Here is a 17,775-nt window from a genome sequence, read left to right on the forward strand (position 1 = left end):
ACAATAAACTGACATATCCGCTTTTATCCGATAGTGTCAGTGCAGTTGAATCGACAATATTACTGAATATTACATGTCGTTAAACCCCAACTAAGCAAGCCAAACGTTCATAGTCGTACCTCAAGGGTATATACAGTATTACTACTCTAAATTACGAAAAAACACCTTTTAGGGGTTAAATACCACCTATACTGCAACGGAAATGCATTATAACTCTTGAGAGAGGGAGACATTGAAAAGCTCTCACTGGGTTGAACAGGTGACATGATCCCCCTACTTAATTAGGAGCTCTCGCACATGCGGTGGTGGCATGGACTTGCTAGCTAAGGATGGCCATTCAGGCACTCTGAACACATAGTTGTGAGCACACCTGGTTAGCAGACAGTCGCCTCAGGGTCTGCCGGTTCGCCAGATTGACTCTGCTCTGTAATTAAAGACCTTGGAAAGAGGAAGAAAAGAGAACCAGTGTGGGTAAGGGGGTGTGCAATGCCCATTCCCATTTTTGACACAAGGCTTGAATATTAATCTGGGTTGTGGCTCATCTTTTGCTCGCCGTATGAACCCGCGTGCTTGTCTTTGTGCTGTCTGTGAGTGGGAACGGCATGTTTGATCAAAGCAAAAGGGCTCATTTTTCACAACCCCATTCCCTTGATGATGTCAGCTTCGAATTCAGACCCCCTACGAACTTGTGTCAATCCGAACGTGAGCTGAAGAACTAATTAACACAACAAACGAAAATGTAGCAGGCGCACTTATGCTCTTTGTCATCTTCCAGTCAATTGTTGTCATCATAACCGGCGTTATGTACTTAAGTAGTACATCTTTATAGATAATTTTATAGTTACTTCTATTGTCTTTGAAATATGGTTACTGCCGAATTTACTGAGAAGCATTTATTGAAAGCTAAAATATACTTTAATTATATTTCTATTGAAATTTGTAAGTCACGCATTTAAGTATATTTGTAATTACATATTTTAATGATATTTAAATGTTGTACATTTAAAATATGTTAAGCTAAAATGTAATATTGAATAACAACAACTTAAAAAAGTTAACAATTCAACATCAAAATAAGTGTACTTCTTTAAAGCATGACAAAATACCATTACAACAATGATTTAAAATGAATATTTTAATTTGCCATTATTACAAAGTGCACTTTTTAAAAGTGTACTTAAGCGTTTTAAGAATGTGTACTCTCTTTAAGTAAACTTAAGCAGCCTTTTATTTAATTAATATTAAATTGTTTGCTAGTACACTTGGTCATTTTACTAAATTTTGATAAAAGTCTTGATAACACTTTATTTTAAAGTGTCCTTGTTACATATGTTGCATGTACTTACCATAGTAATAACAGTAAATTATGCATAATTACATGCAACTAACCCTCAACCAAACCCTCATTCTAACCCTAACTCTATACTAAGTACATGTTGTTAATTAATATTACTCAGTACGTATATATATATATATATAATGACACTTTAACAAAGACACCTTAAAATAAAGTGTAACCCTTGAATACCTTATAAGTAGATTTGGATACAAGTCTGGCATGTACAAGTTACTACATGTGAAAGTAACTGACCCTAAACCTAACCGTAACCCTATAGTAAGTACATGTAGTTAATTGAGTAAGTACAATGTAACTGCATCACCATAAAATAAAGTGTAACCCAATAGTCAAGTGGGAGAAGTCTGCGTTTCCTGAAGTTAAGAGTTTCCACTGTACAATTACAAATTCGACAAAGACACGGGCGATTTTAGTGGTCGGAAATTACAGTAATTCCGTCATGAAATGAACGCTACAGCTGCGGCTTTGACAGTGGGCCTTGTTAGTACGTAAATGGCCCAGAGAGTGACAGGCATTGTGCCGTGACTGACGGCAAGTGGACGGATGGGGATAAGGAGGCTCCTTTCATGGAGTTCCCGTGGAGGATTCAGGGTGTTGGAGATCCAGCATCTACATCAAGGACCGTCGGCCAATTAGAGGTTGCACGCCGGCTCGCCAAAAGCAGCCTACTCCTCTAATCACCACACTCCAGCGTGCCACAAAAGCCCGGGACGCTCACCACATTTCAATTTAAATAGAAGCCCCCCCCCCCCACCCCTTATTTTCCTCCGTCCCCTTTCAACGACTTTCCCCCTCTCTCTCCCAAAATATCTCCCCCACTTTCAGCCCGCTTCACCAAACCCCCCAACAGCTAATGAAAGCAGCAACAAAAGCACATACAAAGCAATCAGTCTAATAGCTTTAATACGTTTAATGCAGTGTTTTCCCCACGCTGTTGACACATCTCAGTGTTGGGTGGCAAAACAGAGCTCAAGTGTTTGGAGACGGAGAGTGACGTTCCTTTATTTGTCCTTAAGCCTGTTGTTTGGTACGATTCCACAACAGCGCAGCAGGAGACAAAATTGGCAAATCAAGATTGATATATATATAAAATCTAAACTCAGATACATACATATATATATATATATATATATATATATATATATATATATATATATATTTGACCAGCCTGCCACAACAACATAGTGTTAACCAATAGCATAAGTTTTGGGCAGGGCTGTTTGTTTGACTGACCAATGTTAGTCTTCAGAAAACTGGTTTAACAGCATTTTTTTAAAATTTTTTATCTCTATTTAACTAATGGTGCAGAACGTACACACTTCACCTTTCATTTTCTTACATGCAAAATATGTATGTAAATTGAAGTCATTCAATCAGAACAATCCTGATCCCAGTCTTTGCCGTTTCACTTTGAGTTTTCCTTGCTTTCCACGCGTCCTAACCTCCAAAATACACGGAAAAAGGAATCACTAAAGCTGAAAGCAGTTGGGCTGAAATCCTGCAGTAATCTCTCACCTGTCTGCCCACACGGCACTGAGTCACTTTCTAAATCCACTGAACATTCTTTGTATCAATAGAGCTGGTTTTGTTCACATACCCCTCTTTTTCAAGAAGATTGCTTACTGGAACAAAGAAATATTTTCAGGCGCTTGTAAACTCGCAGAATGAGTGTGTGTGTGTGTGTGTGTGCGTGTGCGTGTGTGTGTGTGCGCGTGTGTGTGTGTGTGTGTGTGTGTGTGTGTGTGTGTGTGTGTGTGTGTGTGTGTGTGTGTGTGTTTCAGAAACCAAGTGTTTCTCAGTCTTCCTCTGTTATTAACGCTGCTCTGTCATTAGAGGATTAAAATGGAAGAGCTGACCTTTCTTACATCAATATGTGTGTGTGTGTGTGTGTGTGTGTGTGTGTGTGTGTGTGTGTGTGTGTGTGTGTGTGTGTGTGTGTGTGTCTCTTTCTGTGTGTGAACATGCAATTCTGTGAATGGGAATTTTCCACTAAAGATGTGTGTCATGCAGCTTTTATATTTAGTGTTTGAAGCAAAAACTATGACTTATTGTTTAGAAATTTACACATACTTCCATATTGTCATTTATCCATACTTTCATAAATGTGCTTTGAAAACCTCAAGTATGTGTGTTTCCTGGGAATTTTGAGTCTTTGAGACCTTATTAATAAGCAATTAAAATATTTACATATTATACCCATTTACACATTACTTAAAAAGATATAATGGTGCCAGGAGGTAGGCTATGGAAGCTTTGTTTCCGCCACAGAATAAAACATTTTAAAAGATAATTGCGACTTTTTATCTCGAGTTTACATCTCGCAATTCTGACTTTTTTTCTCAGAATTGCGAGATATAAAGTCAGAATTGCCTGAAATAAAGTTGCAATTGCGTGTTACAAAGTCAGAATTGTGAGATATAAAGTCAGAATTGCCTGAAATAAAGTTGCAATTGCGTGTTATAAAGAATTGTGAGATATAGAGTCAGAATTGCGTGATATAAAGTCGCAATTGCTTCTTATAAAGTCAGAATTGCAAGATATAAAATCAGAACTGCCTGAAATAAAGTCGCAATATAAAGTCAGAACTGCAAGATATAGAGTCAGAATTGTGTGATATAAAGTCATAAAACATGTTATAAAGTCACAATTGCGAAATATAAAGTCAGAATTGTGTGATATAAAGTCGCAATTGCTTATAAAGTCAGAACTGCCAGATATAGAGTCAGAATTGTGTGATATAAAGTCGCAATTGCTTATAAAGTCAGAACTGCCAGATATAGAGTCAGAATTGTGTGATATAAAATCATAAAACGTGTTATAAAGTCAGAATTGCAAATTATAAAGTCAGAATTGTGTGAAATAAAGTCGCAATTGCTTATAAAGTCAGAACTGCAAGATATAAAGTAAGAATTGTGTGATATAAAGTAGCAATTGCGTGTTATAAAGTCAGAATTGCGAAATATAAAGTCAGAATTGTGAAATATAAAGTCAGAATTGCGAAATATAACGTCAGAATTGTGTGAAAAAGTTGCAATTGCTTCTTATGCTTCTTATAAAGTCTAAGTGAATTATTATTTAACCTTTACATTATTTGTTAACCCATGGTATTAATACTAACTACACAATAGTACGAGCTGAACTGTTGCTTCATTTATCCAATTTTAAAAAAGTGCTAATTTGGAATTCCACCATGGAAAAAGTGGGCCGGTCTTGGGCCTGAAACTCCCGGGCTGAAAAGTGGCCCCACTCCGGCCCTGAATGGTGAAATTATATATTAACTATATGTCATTATGAAATATTACTATTAAAATATATTATGATGTTTATACCGTTTTTAAGTAGTTTAAATAGTAGGCTATCATGTTATTATTTTCTTGTACTTTAGTGATTCTTACACTTTTTTTAAAACTTTTTTTAAGTACAATCAATGTAAAAATTTTAAGTATAATCAACTACAATGTTAATTACTTAAAAATACGTAAAATAATATTTTACAGTGTAGTTACAGAAAAAAAAAGTGTAGTGTTTGGACCAAAAACAAATCTACAGTAATTTTACACATGTCCATATTTATCTCTAAACATATCTGATATCTGCTTGAGTAACTTCAAATATTTACATTTCCTGAGATTTTGAGACTTTATGAGAATGTTCAAAACCTTACTAAGCCAATTAAAATATGAATGAAATATATGATTATGTTTGCCAAATTATTATAAAGGGCAACCCATTTATCATTGTGCACAATAGTGGTGACATTAAAAATACATATTATTGCTAAAAATACATATTTGTTTATAAGTAGTTTATGTAATTGCTATTTTCGTCTACTTTAGTGTTTTATGATTAAACTTTTATGACAGCTAAGTCAACACGAGGTGAATAAGGTTTGGTTTTTAATTTTTGTGTAACATTTTCATAAAAGTTCCGCCTCTCTAACTCGAGTTTATGGTGGGTGCTTTATGTCATTTTGATTTCGGCTCAAAGTTTGCCCGTGCTTCACAGTCAAACGTGCGATTGCAGACGGATTGCGCAAGGGAAGTATTTTCTCAGAGCACTCGTCAATCAGGTTCGACATCCTGCCAGAAACCACCCGTACTCTTCAGTTTTACCTCAGAATTGGGAGAAGCAGGAAACAAGCCATCGGTTCTCCGCTCCCAAAACAAAACGTTCCCTGTGTGGAGCCATTTTAACTGTGGAGGAGTGCGTAATGGAGGCTGGGTGCTGCTGTAGGCTTCATGCTGGAGTGTGAATGAATTGTCGCATTGAGGGCACGGCCTCTCGCCCCCCTGACTGCGACGGGCCGGGGTGAGGGGTGGGTCACCCTCCGCTGTGTTCGCTCTCTCATTGAGCCAGGACTTGCCTCCTCATCTAAAAAGCGCGCTCAGCTGACACAATGCTCGGCTTTGCTGTTTTTCAGCGCAGCTTACAAAACGCAAACAAAACAGAAGGCTGCAGTCAATCGCCGCATGCTCCGGAACGTTCCGTCTGTTTCACTGAGTCAGAGCTGACTTTCACTCCATTCCCCCTTTTCTCTGGTTTCGCCTGGCGTTGTATTTGCGCTAGTACCTGCGTGCTAGCTCTCTCACAGCTGACAGCTATGGTTTTCTTTTAAACGTCGAGGTGTTTTGTAGAGCGTGTTTGAATGTCAGCGGACCTGTAAGTCAGCGACACAAAATGACACGCGATGAAAGACATCCCAACAGGAAATCAATGGCGTATTCTGTGTGAGGAATTAAACAGCTGCCTCAAACGGCTTAAACACCTATGTGTTGGAAACATCTCAAGTAGCCACAATCAAGTTCGATATTTCCAGTAGACGAGTGATGCAATATCAGCTAGTCAAATTAGACAGACTGCTGTGTACAACTTTATTAATATCAGGTTTGATTGACAGGCGAGTAGGTGGTCCTTCACTGTTGTCCGGGACAGATCAGCTAAGACTTTATGCAAACGAATACTGTGCACTCATGTTACTAAGAGTGGGAGAAAGTAAAGCAGTGTTCTGAGACGTCATTATTTGCAGAACTGCTTCATAGATGAAATTAACTGATTTAATAATTTATAATCTTTACAATTGAGCTGAATCAACACTGAACTGACTTCAGCTGGCAACAGTTGAAATGCATTATTTTCCTGTTATTACTGGAAAGCTGCATTGAAACAATCTGTGTTAAAGCGCTATATAAATAAAGGTGACCTGACTTGGTCTTGAAAAATATATTTTTTTGTTTTGTCATGATTTGAGCGTTTAGAAAGACTTCAGATATGAAATTTAATCATAAGCGTGGTGAACATCTTTGGAGAATTTGATGTTTCAAAAATAAGCACAGCAAAAGTTGGATTTTTATTTTTATTCATTGATTGATTTATTGACTTACTTATTTACTTATTTTATTTTTAAGTTGCAGTCACTATTTCATTTTATTTTTTTCTTCTTCTCCAAACCGTGAAGCCCTACAAATGCATTTCTGACAACATTCGAACCCTGTTTATTCCTGAAACGGATGTTAATACAAGGAGTAAATGGGTTTAGCACTCACTTCGGAGGACAACAAACTTCCTCTGATGTTTTGTTCCCTAACACATGATTTCAGTGCACTTTTAACGCTCCCATCCATCTAATTTACTAAAACACAGTTACAACGTGCAGCGGTGACTGCGAATGCCGTACATAAACAGCAGAAGCAGGTGGTGGAAGGTAAAATGGTTGACTCAATATGTTCGAGTGAGCGTGCTCACTGTAATAAAAACAGAGAGCTGCACATATGGCTGCTGGGATAACAACAGAAAAAAACAGACAGGCAGAGCATATTGGGCATTGAGGAAATTGTGAAGATCTTCCTTTTGCGAGTTTTATGGCGCTATTCAAGAACTCCTTTGCTCTGTTATATATCCTCTTGAGTTTACAGCTGCTAGCTTAAGGGTGCGAGTGAGTGGATGTTTTGTGTGTGTGTGTGTGTGTGTGTGTGTGTGTGTGTGTACGTGTAGGAAGGGTAGAGGGTTGTCTTTCAAAAACACTTAGCTTTTCTTTCCCACCCAGCAAATACACGGCTAATTAAATCTAATTAGAGGAGGGCTGTCATAAATCTTTGACAATGTCTTCTGGATCACACACAAAGCTGTTTTGCCTTTCTTCCGTCTTTTCACTGTTGATTAGCATGATAGTGTTTCTCTGTAACAGCACTCGTGAATTTAGCACAATGCATTAATGGCCATTAACAATATGGACAGTGACTGTTATGTATTGCTTAGCTCGTCCTTCACAGTGTGAAATCAATTCCTCTCAAGGTTTTCCATTTCATTGAGTTTTCTCATTTTTGTTGTTGTCAGTTGTTTAGGCTCATATTGTTCCTCAAACTCAGTGGATCTTTTTTTTCTTTTCTTTTCTTTCCCTGCAGAAACACTTATGGACACCAAATGGGCCACCACTGAACTCGCATGGACCTCACATCCTGAAACTGGGGTGAGTTAGTGCTGTTGTGTGTTTGACTTTGGTTAACCTGAGCACGTTATGCTTATATGATCTGCTCCTTTAGTCCAAATAAAGTATGAGGTGAATCTCAAAAATATCCTCTCCATGTCATATTTAACCCTAACATTAAAAAAAATGATAAAAATAATAATAACTGGTCCGTTTGTAGGAACAGTTTTGTTTGTCCCCTTGTGTTTTTATTTTTTATTTTTTTTTAGTTATTTGTTGTTGTGGTTGTTTTCCCCCATAAAAATGTGCTTAATGGTCATTAAAATCATTCTAAAATATAGAGTGGTCCTTAAATGGATGTCGATTTGTTCAAGGAAAACCTAATTTCTTATTTCTTCCCATTGAAATCTTTAATTTGAGGGTTAAACATGACTAGTTGTTTTGTTTTGTTTTGTTTTGTTTTGTTTTGTTTTGTTTTGTTTTGTTTTGTTTTGTTTTGTTTTGTTTTGTTTTGTTTTGTTTTGTTTTGTTTTGTTTTGTTTTTGCTTTGTTAGTTTGTTTTATTCATTTTTATTTTTATTTTATTTTTTGTTTTATTGTTTGTTGTTGTTGTTGTTTCCCCCTTGTTTTGTTTTCCCGTTTTGTTTTTGTTGTTGTTTTGTATTAGCATTATTTTCAAATAATGCCAATACAAAAATAAATGTTTTTAATGTATTTATGTATTTTGCATTACATAAATACCTTAGATTTTTTTTTCCATTACATTAATGACACTTACAAATATTTTAAAATATGCCTAATTGTCATTAAAATAAAATATATATATTTCATTTCTTTCCATTGAATTATTTCATTTGAGAGTTAAAAATGACTTGGCAGATTCCGTGAGATTCTCTCATAAATGTCGTAGTTAAACTACCTTTAAATCAAGAGGCATTATAAACAGTCCTTGTTCAAATATAGCGTGTTAAACACAGGAAGCTCTGAGTTTCATCAGATAAAGGCAATGCCCAGATCAGATTTCACCCTAGCCGTGTTACATTCGTTCTCCAAAAATGAAATTTGTGCCCACAAGCTTTTGGCAGACACAGCAGAAGTATCCTACCGCTCAGTATATCTTCCACAATACCCAGAGACTGCTGCCTTTCCTTACTTTTTTTTTTTTTTTTCAGATTCTTTGTCTAATTCTTAGTTTTGGGTCCTCTATATCCTATACTTCAGGGTTCTGCATGTGTCCACTGCCCCCAGCCACACCATCTCAGCTGTTGCAGTCACCCCTCCCCAAAACCTTTACTTCCGAGTAACTTAGCACCAATGAACAACCCCAAAGACACAAATCAACTGCCATTTCACCTTCCCCGTCTATATATTATTCTTGTAAATATCCCTCGCCGCCCCCATTAAAGCACTAAAACTCACCAGCACAATGGGCCAAAGCATAACCCCTCGACACCCCAACAGATGCCTCCTTTCAGGACATACATTGCCCAATTCTTTCCCTTCTGCTCTCTGTCATGCACACAGCTATACATTTCACCCACGCCGCCCCACTGTATTTTAAGACAGACAGGGGAAATGTGGCACCAGTGAGTCCTTGCTTTAAATATCGCAGTGTTATGGATGCCTTTTATTTCAATCCCAAGCTGAAATATTCTGTGAATCCCACGAAAACTGGTCACATTCAAACCAAATCCCAAATAAATCAAAACGGATGAAATGTGATTTTGACTGTTTGTTCTTGGAGATTTACCCACTGGCTTAATTGGCACCCTCCATATCTCTCTTTCTTACGCGACACTCATTTCTAATTTCGTGTGACACTAAGTTCAATGGTATGTCACACCCAGAAAACCGAAATGGGAACTGTGCCCAGATAATAAAAACAAGGGCCAAAAGTTGGAATAATTCCCAGCCTGACTCAGCAGGTCTTTTTCTATTTTCATTCAATCTTCCATAAATAAAAAAACTCTATTAATCATAAGTCTTACACCTGTAACCTGAGAAATAAACACAGATAAATACAGACTTTAACACCATTAAGGAAAAATAAACATAATGGCCTGCTGTTGCTTAAACCTGACCTGCTAATTATTCCAAGATAAACAAACTGAGTAAAAAAAAAAAAGTAATGCACTTACATATTTATAAATAAACCACATGAACCGTCATTCCACAGCTGCATCTAAAGTGAATGCAGATCTCCAATGTGCAATGGGAGAAAATTCAATGTGCTTAAACATACAAGTGTGTATGAAAGTGCTTTATTGCATCAAAGTTTAATTTGCAGAGATCACAATTTGTAGGCTTATTTCCCTGATATTGAGTTGAAAAGAAATTGATTGAGCATCTTCATCCTGGAAAGAGGAATGTTTCATTGCGAGTCCACACCAGTGCAATGTGTGGGGGCCGATTCCTCTTTCCCATCTTCACTCTCTCAGCAATTTATTCCACTGAACTAAATGGCCATTTACACTTCACTCTTTCTCCTGTCCCATTGACCTGATGCTTATTATTGATTTCAGCACCCTTGGCTCAGAAAGGCTGTGATAAAGCAGAGACTTCTAGAAGCCCTGTCTACCTGGGGTCCCTGGGGCCCGTAGGGATGAATGGCCTGTCCGCACAACATCCATATCGCTGTGTTAATTAAAGACTTCACCCCTACACAAACCCTACGCTACTCTCTCAACAAATCTCTCGATGCTGCGCTAGTTTTCTTTTTCCTTTCCGGCTACAGCTCATTTTCTCCTTTAGGATTGCTTTAATTTGAACTCACTGTAATCAAAAGAAGTGGGCCGAGCATGCATCTAATTGTTTCTTTACCAATTTGAAGATAAATCATTTCTCGTTGATATATGCTGTTTAAGCAAGAAGAGGTTGATGTAAAAACCCTCATTAGCTGCCAAGATTGCTAGTAGGCGTTCTTACTCGACCACAGTCTGCGCTCCCATTAGTAGTTGCTGAATAACACTGCTTCTTACTTGCATGATGTTGAACTATATTTAACCTTGTCGCATCTCAAATCACCAAATCTCAGCTCAGAACTTATGTTCGTTGTCACCAAGACCTGTATACTCATTGTAATGTAATGCACAAACCTCTCATTTGTCTTTTGAAAAGATGTATATTCTTAATTCTGGTAGATAAGAGAAATCATTCAGGTAGAGGATTGAATGTAGCTTGTTGATCTGCATGAATACAATGTAATCATGATGGCTTAATTGGACAGTAATTGATTGTGAAGTGATGCAGAGAGCACTCCACACTCGAGGTATGAGGTAAACATCCACTCGTTGTTATATTTAATGGAGTTCTGAAACTCCACGGTACTTTTGATGAATTCGCCAGGCGGGTTTCTTCATTGAACTGGTGAACGCAGATGAAAGACCAGCGTGCAGCTCCCCACTTAATGCCACCGTACACAATGTATAATTGAAAAGGCACAAACCAAAAAGCACAGAATTTAATTTCCCCTCTCTTTCATCTGCCCCATTCACTCTTTTTCCCGGCTTTCTCCCTTCGTCATATTGTTTTTAAGCTGTGGGGCTGTCGCTGAGAAAGAGCAATTTATTGCCTGCCGTACCTCAGTAGCGTAAAACCTCAGAGTTCTAAAGCCCCGGATAACATCAACATGAGAATAGTTTCATTTATAATACTGACAATGAGGCGTATTGTACCATACTTTAGATAACAACATTTGTTATTGCTATTGTCCTGTAGAAGAATCCTTGAAGAATGCGGTATATATTCTAGCTCATTCTGAAGGTGAACTTGTAAGTTGTTGTATATCTATGACTTACAGTGTTCTCTTTTTTTTTTCAGTGGGAGGAAGTTAGCGGTTATGACGATGCCATGAACCCCATCCGAACATACCAAGTGTGCAATGTTCGTGAGCTCAACCAGAACAACTGGCTTCGCAGCGACTTCATCCCCCGAAAGGATGTTCTTCGTGTTTATGTGGAGATGAAGTTCACCGTACGAGATTGCAACAGTATTCCCAACATTCCAGGATCATGTAAAGAGACCTTCAATCTGTTCTACTATGAGTCTGACTCGGATTCAGCCACCGCCACCAGTCCGTTTTGGATGGAGAATCCTTACGTTAAGGTGGACACCATTGCTCCGGATGAGAGCTTCTCTATGTTGGAGTCTGGTCGGGTCAACACCAAGATTCGCAGCTTTGGTCCACTTTCCAAGGCCGGCTTCTATCTGGCTTTCCAGGACCTGGGCGCCTGCATGTCTTTAATCTCTGTCCGAGTTTTCTACAAGAAGTGTTCCACGACCATTGCCAATTTTGCCGTCTTCCCAGAGACGGCCACAGGAGCCGAGGCCACGTCACTAGTCATCGCCCCCGGCACTTGCGTGCCAAACGCTCTGGAGGTGTCTGTACCTCTTAAACTCTACTGCAATGGAGATGGAGAGTGGATGGTTCCTGTAGGTTCCTGTACTTGCATGGCTGGGTTCGAGCCTGCAGTTAAGGAGACACAGTGTCAAGGTGAGTGCTGATATATGTGTTTTTTTTTTTTTTTTTTTTTTTTGCTCACTGTGCAGTTTGTCTCATCTCCTGGTATCACATTAAGTCGAATGGACAAATCATCCTGTTTGTTATTGAGGTGTTTGGCCTAACAGCAAATTTGGTTATTCAACCTGAATTTAAGCAGAGCAAAGCAATGAATAAGTAAAAGAGTCTGTATGTCCATCAGACTGGAACATTTTGCCGAGAGAAAGGAGCAGTCTTGCTGAAAAACATATCAGGTTCAGACCGAGGTGAATTAAGCCAGCGTGTAACATAGCCACGGTGAAAGTGAGCAGAGCAGACAGCGGGAGGTCATGGGTCAAATGGAGAGCTGGGAGTGAGAGGAGACCGGAATCGATTTGCGGACCAAGGGCAAGGGCTGCAGTGAAACATTAATGAAGAGCACGAGATGGAGATAGAAAAATAACCCTGACAGTCAAGGCACCAGAAGTGAAAGGTCTCAAAGAGACAGTTGGTTCCAGCAAATTGTAAGAACTACAAAGACGGAGTCAATGAGAATTGAACCGCTGGGGTAAAGAACTAAATTGAACAGCAAATTATTTGCGTATAGAGAAAGGAGGATTATTAGTGGTGTTTGGGGTAAACATCAACGTTATGAGAGTTGGTTGAGAGTCGCTTAACACTGTGGCGCACAAGGTGCTATGGACATTAATGATGCCTTAAAAGTCATATTACTACCAAGCATATAAAGTCGACTAATACTTTTCTAAGCAGTCTATTTTTGGATGATAAATCAGTGGAAAAATCCTGTACGTTAACATTTAAGGAGGGACTACAATATCATGAGACTTAGGGGCAGGCTCTTTTGACTTAGACAGTAAGAAACCATGTAGCAACTATATAGATTGCTAAAAATAACCAGAAAGAATGCCTTAGGAACCACATTGCAACACTTTGACAACCTATCACCAAACCCTAGCAACCACCCTAAAATGAACACCTTTGGAAATGCAGAACAATGCCATGAAAACCATTTACAACACCTTAGCATACAACTCCAAGCACCACTCACATTATTATCATTATTAGAAATGTATGTAGTTGTCAAAGTAATAAAGGACTTTTCTACTACTGCCAACTTGATATTAAACCAGTGTATACCCGTGGGGAAAGTGGGCAGTCCTGATGTATAGTTAAAAACTCATTTGTTTGCTTGTGGTGGCTCAAGGTGAAAGCCCTGGCAGCAGTGACCTGATAAAATGTTTTCTAATCAAACCACCCGGAAACCAAAGGAGGGATAAATCTCTCTGTCACCTCTCTCGTGCTCGCCTTCATCTGAAGGCCGTTGGTCTCATTAATACCCTGCCAGAGCACAGTTAGGATATTCACATGAATATTAATTGACAAAACCTTTTTTTTTCCTTAGCGGTGCATATTTCTACTATACATTTTTCTCCTCGCTTCCAATTTCACCACAAATTCTATTCACTCCCTTAAGTCCTATGTTCTGCTCTCAATGAGAGAGAGAGAGAGAGAGAGAGAGAGAGAGAGAGAGAGAGAGAGAGAGAGAGAGAGAGAGAGAGAGAGAGAGAGAAGAAGGTTTGGCCAATAGAGTGTGTGCAATAGACTGTACTGGAGAGAGTGCACAACTCATGAAAAAGCCACAGGATTTGCATTTCCTTTGCTGTCTTTCACCTCACCTCTCTCTCTCTCTCTCTCTCTCTCTCTCGCTCTGTCAGGAGTGCAGCTAGAGGAAGGATGAGGATGAAAGGAAAGGGCTGACTTCTTACCTTCTTGGAAGCGATTAATCAGCACTTTCAACCCTTCAGAAAACAGTCTGAGTTTTTTGAAGGGGAATTTCAAGCAGTCTTTCATAGGGTCTAGAATCTAGATGGTCTCATTTGTCTCCCAACGATTTTGGTTGATTTATGTACATCTAAAATGCGAGGCACAACACTGAGGACTCATTAATCTCCAAAGCGATACGTTATGTGTGATAAACTCGAATTCACAAGGCTTATACTCTTTCATCTTTATCACTATGTGAACTGTTTTCTATGTTCCTTCTTCGCTACCTACCTCTGGCTGGCCTCCCCTGATTAATGATTAAACAAATAAGCCCCCAGTCAACCAAGTTAACAGTATCTCTGCACTAATGAAGCCTTGTGTCAATACCGCACATTCTGAGAAAGGGAACTAAGAAGGTGACCCTAGGAACATCACCAGTGGTGTGTTCTGCTTTTAACACTATCAGTCCAGAAACCAGATGTTTAAATATTTTCCTGAAAAACTGTGACTGTTCTTTATTTGCTGATCCTAAGCCTTAGAGACTACTGATAAAATGGCCCAGAAGGCTGGGAACTGGTGTCATACTCCTTCCCATCCGTTAATAAACATAAAACTGGCTCCTTGATCACTTAACAAGACAGTTAGGTGACATTCCGAACAGAAAGATCACAAAGCCATTGTGTGCCAGGAGATCACCTCTGCATTTATCATAGATGCGATAAAATGTGTACACAATGTCCGTAAATGGAGTCGGAGCTCCACATAGGCCAAAGACCTGTGAATGACACACTAATCTTTGTATTCATAAGATAACAGCTCACACTTTACCGTGTAGCCTTCAATATGACTTTGTTTATCTTAGAGGGACATTTCCTGTGGTACAACATCGACATTCCCTGTGTTTGAGTATTGATTGTTGGAGTTCATTTTGAAAAGTGCTCTTGTTTGGAACAAACAGGCATCTGTTTGTAATTGAAGTTGACGGTTAGCTCATGTGTGCATGGGGTTTATGCAAGGCCAGGGTATGTTGTTGGAACTCGTCTAGTCATGAGGGGTTTATTTCCCTGGAGGAAAGCAACAACAAACTAATGGTGCCAAACAAATACGTAAGCAACAACCTGTGTGCCTTCGTATTTTACAATGCCAAGATGGAAAGGATTAGACTGCACACTGTGGGCAAGGAAAACAAAAGGAAAATTAAGGCAAACAAAGCTCACAAAATGCTAATTGCAATGGGGAAATTGCTATTGATTTTGCTGTTGAATGCAATAAAAGCTTTGTCACATACCTAGATGGAAGCAATAGATTGAAAATGAGTTGTAAAAAAGTAAACTTGGTGTGAATATGCAGTTACAGCTATCGTTTTTTTTTTGTTTTTTTTTATCTCTGACAGTAAAAGTAAACAACTCTTTCTCTCTTTAGCTTGCAGTCCAGGCACCTTCAAGTCCAAGCAGGGTGAAGGGTTTTGCTCCCCATGTCCGCCCAACAGTCGAACAAGTTCTGGAGCCGCCAGCATCTGTTCCTGCAGGACAGGCTACTATCGGGCAGACAATGACTCACCTGACTCAGGATGCACCAGTAAGTAACGCCTTAGACAAAAACTTCATTTTCACCCATCATGACCTCATCTAATCTTAAGCAGTGTTGTTTATTTGCCATGTTCTCTTCTCTCAAAATCCACATTGATCAACTGTATGTACATACATGTTCATCCATATGTAAACCAATTCCTCCGTCAATAGTCCAACAAGTAGGATAATGCTGGGATTGTTTCGAAACATTTCCCTTTCTCCTGTTTTATATAAGCTTCTTTTTGGTTGGGTTCATTGTCAGTACTCTGAACAGATACATCCAAAAAATGTTTTCCCAAGTGAACACCACAGCTATTTCTTGCCATTTTTGATGTTAAATGAGCAGCACAAGTGGGGAAAACAAGGTTTTGCTTAATTTTAGTTACATGAAAGCACTTAATCTGCATTGAGTGTAAATGAAGTCCCCTTTGACCAGTTTTATTTAAATTTCCTGCTTAAAAAAACATCTTTACCCAGTCTTATGTGGTCTGACGTTCTTAGCTGTGTACCAGGCGGGTTTCCACTGCTTAGTTTAATAGTTTTGTTGGGGTTTGGGGAACTTGCCAATTGGCCCGTCTGGGAAATCAGCTGTCCAAACAGCTAGACCAACTGAACACCAGTTTACTAAACAGGGAGACCTGAAAAACCTGCTGGGAAGGCAAGTAAACCACCTTAGTCTGGTCTGCTAGACAGGGTTATTATGAATGCTAAATTATCTGAACACAACAACAAACACTTAACTAATTTAAATGTTTAATTGTGTCTTCAGAAGAATAACATGTCAAATATATTTTCTTTTTGCAGCTGTGCCCTCATCTCCACGCAGCGTCATCTCCAGCGTAAATGAGACATCGCTTGTACTTGAGTGGAGCGACCCACGTGACCAAGGTGGAAGGGAGGACCTTCTCTACAACGTCATCTGCAAGAAATGTCTGCCCGAACGTGGTACCTGCACACGGTGTGATGATAATGTGGATATCTCTCCCCGCCACCTTGGGCTTACTGAGAGACACGTGACGGTCAGAAACCTTCAGGCTCACACCCAGTACAGCTTTGAGATTCAGGCTGTCAATGGAGTCTCCAACAAGAGTCCCTACGCACCCCACTTTGCCTCTGTGAACATCACCACCAACCAAGCTGGTGAGTTCAGTGAGTTGTTTCTGTTTCAAGTTGGTTATCAGTCAACCAGATATTATGGTTTGAACCTGCGGATTTGTTGTTGGTTCTAGAGGCTATAATAACCATTTTTGAACAGCTAAAAATGAACTACCATGCAAAAGGTTACAAAAAGGTTTTCTTCATATGCTTTCTGGCCCGAAATACTGAAATGTGATGGTTCTCTTAGTATACTTACAACCCACAAAACTATATTCAAAGAGCTCAGCCCACTGAATACATAACACCGGACAGATGTGCTGTAATGCTCAGTAGCAAAGCTAAGCTACTCTAGGCTAGAGCATGCTGGGTTTAGTGAGATGTGAAGATGCATTGCCTTTGTGGAAACAGCCTCTTATTATTTAATTCAAGTTTTGAATTGATCACTGGACTCAGGATAGCTTTCAGAGTCATGCATATGCTTAACTCTCTCCTTAGCACTCCATGCCAGCTCCAAGAATGCCTCTGTTTGCTATCAGGGATTGACCACAGGCATTGTAATATGACCCAGGCTGTTGTTGCACATAAGTCAATCCCAGGGTGACATGCACACCCACACAGCAGCCCACCCCCATGGTTCCAAATATTCAGGAAAGTCTGTGAGCAGATTATCTCCTAGGACTGTGCCTGAATATTCATCCACTTTTTAAGACAAAAAATAAATATGGGCCGTCAGCTCAAGGGACGTCATGGTTACTTCCACTGTCTCCGCAGGATGAGGCCCCTTAATCCCGGGGTGAGAGTAAGCAAGCGGGCTGCCCAGGGAGCATTGTCTTCAGGGTGAGGCTCTTCTGAGCAAGGCCTGGGTTATGAGGTTGACGGTGATGGGTTGGGGGAGAGCGAGCTTTTGGGGGAGACGGACAAAGAGACAGACAGAATAATAAAGAGCTACTAGGGAAAGGATCAAAGAACCGGACCTGGGGATTAAAACGTTTTTAACAAAGAAAAAGTGAGGGAGAGAGAGACAGAGGCAAGAAAATAGGGGATGTTGAGAGCTATTGTAGTG

The 17,775-nt window shown here is 39.4% G+C and overlaps 1 protein-coding gene across 8 annotated transcripts in view; it reads left to right on the top strand.

Annotated features, from left to right (window-relative positions):
* Positions 1-17,775, top strand: part of ephb3b (eph receptor B3b) — a 48,189-nt gene that overhangs the window by 18,617 nt on the left and 11,797 nt on the right. For all 8 annotated transcript variants that reach the window (XM_081384261.1, XM_081384266.1, XM_081384260.1 and 5 more), the window contains exons 2-5: positions 7,759-7,823; positions 11,601-12,273; positions 15,466-15,621; positions 16,419-16,754. In XM_081384261.1, coding sequence (XP_081240387.1) covers positions 7,759-7,823; positions 11,601-12,273; positions 15,466-15,621; positions 16,419-16,754 — 1,230 coding nt within the window. The remainder of the gene's footprint in view (positions 1-7,758; positions 7,824-11,600; positions 12,274-15,465; positions 15,622-16,418; positions 16,755-17,775) is intronic.

This window comes from Scardinius erythrophthalmus (genome assembly GCF_964197995.2).
Source record: "Scardinius erythrophthalmus genome assembly, chromosome: 14".
Lineage (NCBI taxonomy): Eukaryota > Metazoa > Chordata > Actinopteri > Cypriniformes > Leuciscidae > Scardinius > Scardinius erythrophthalmus.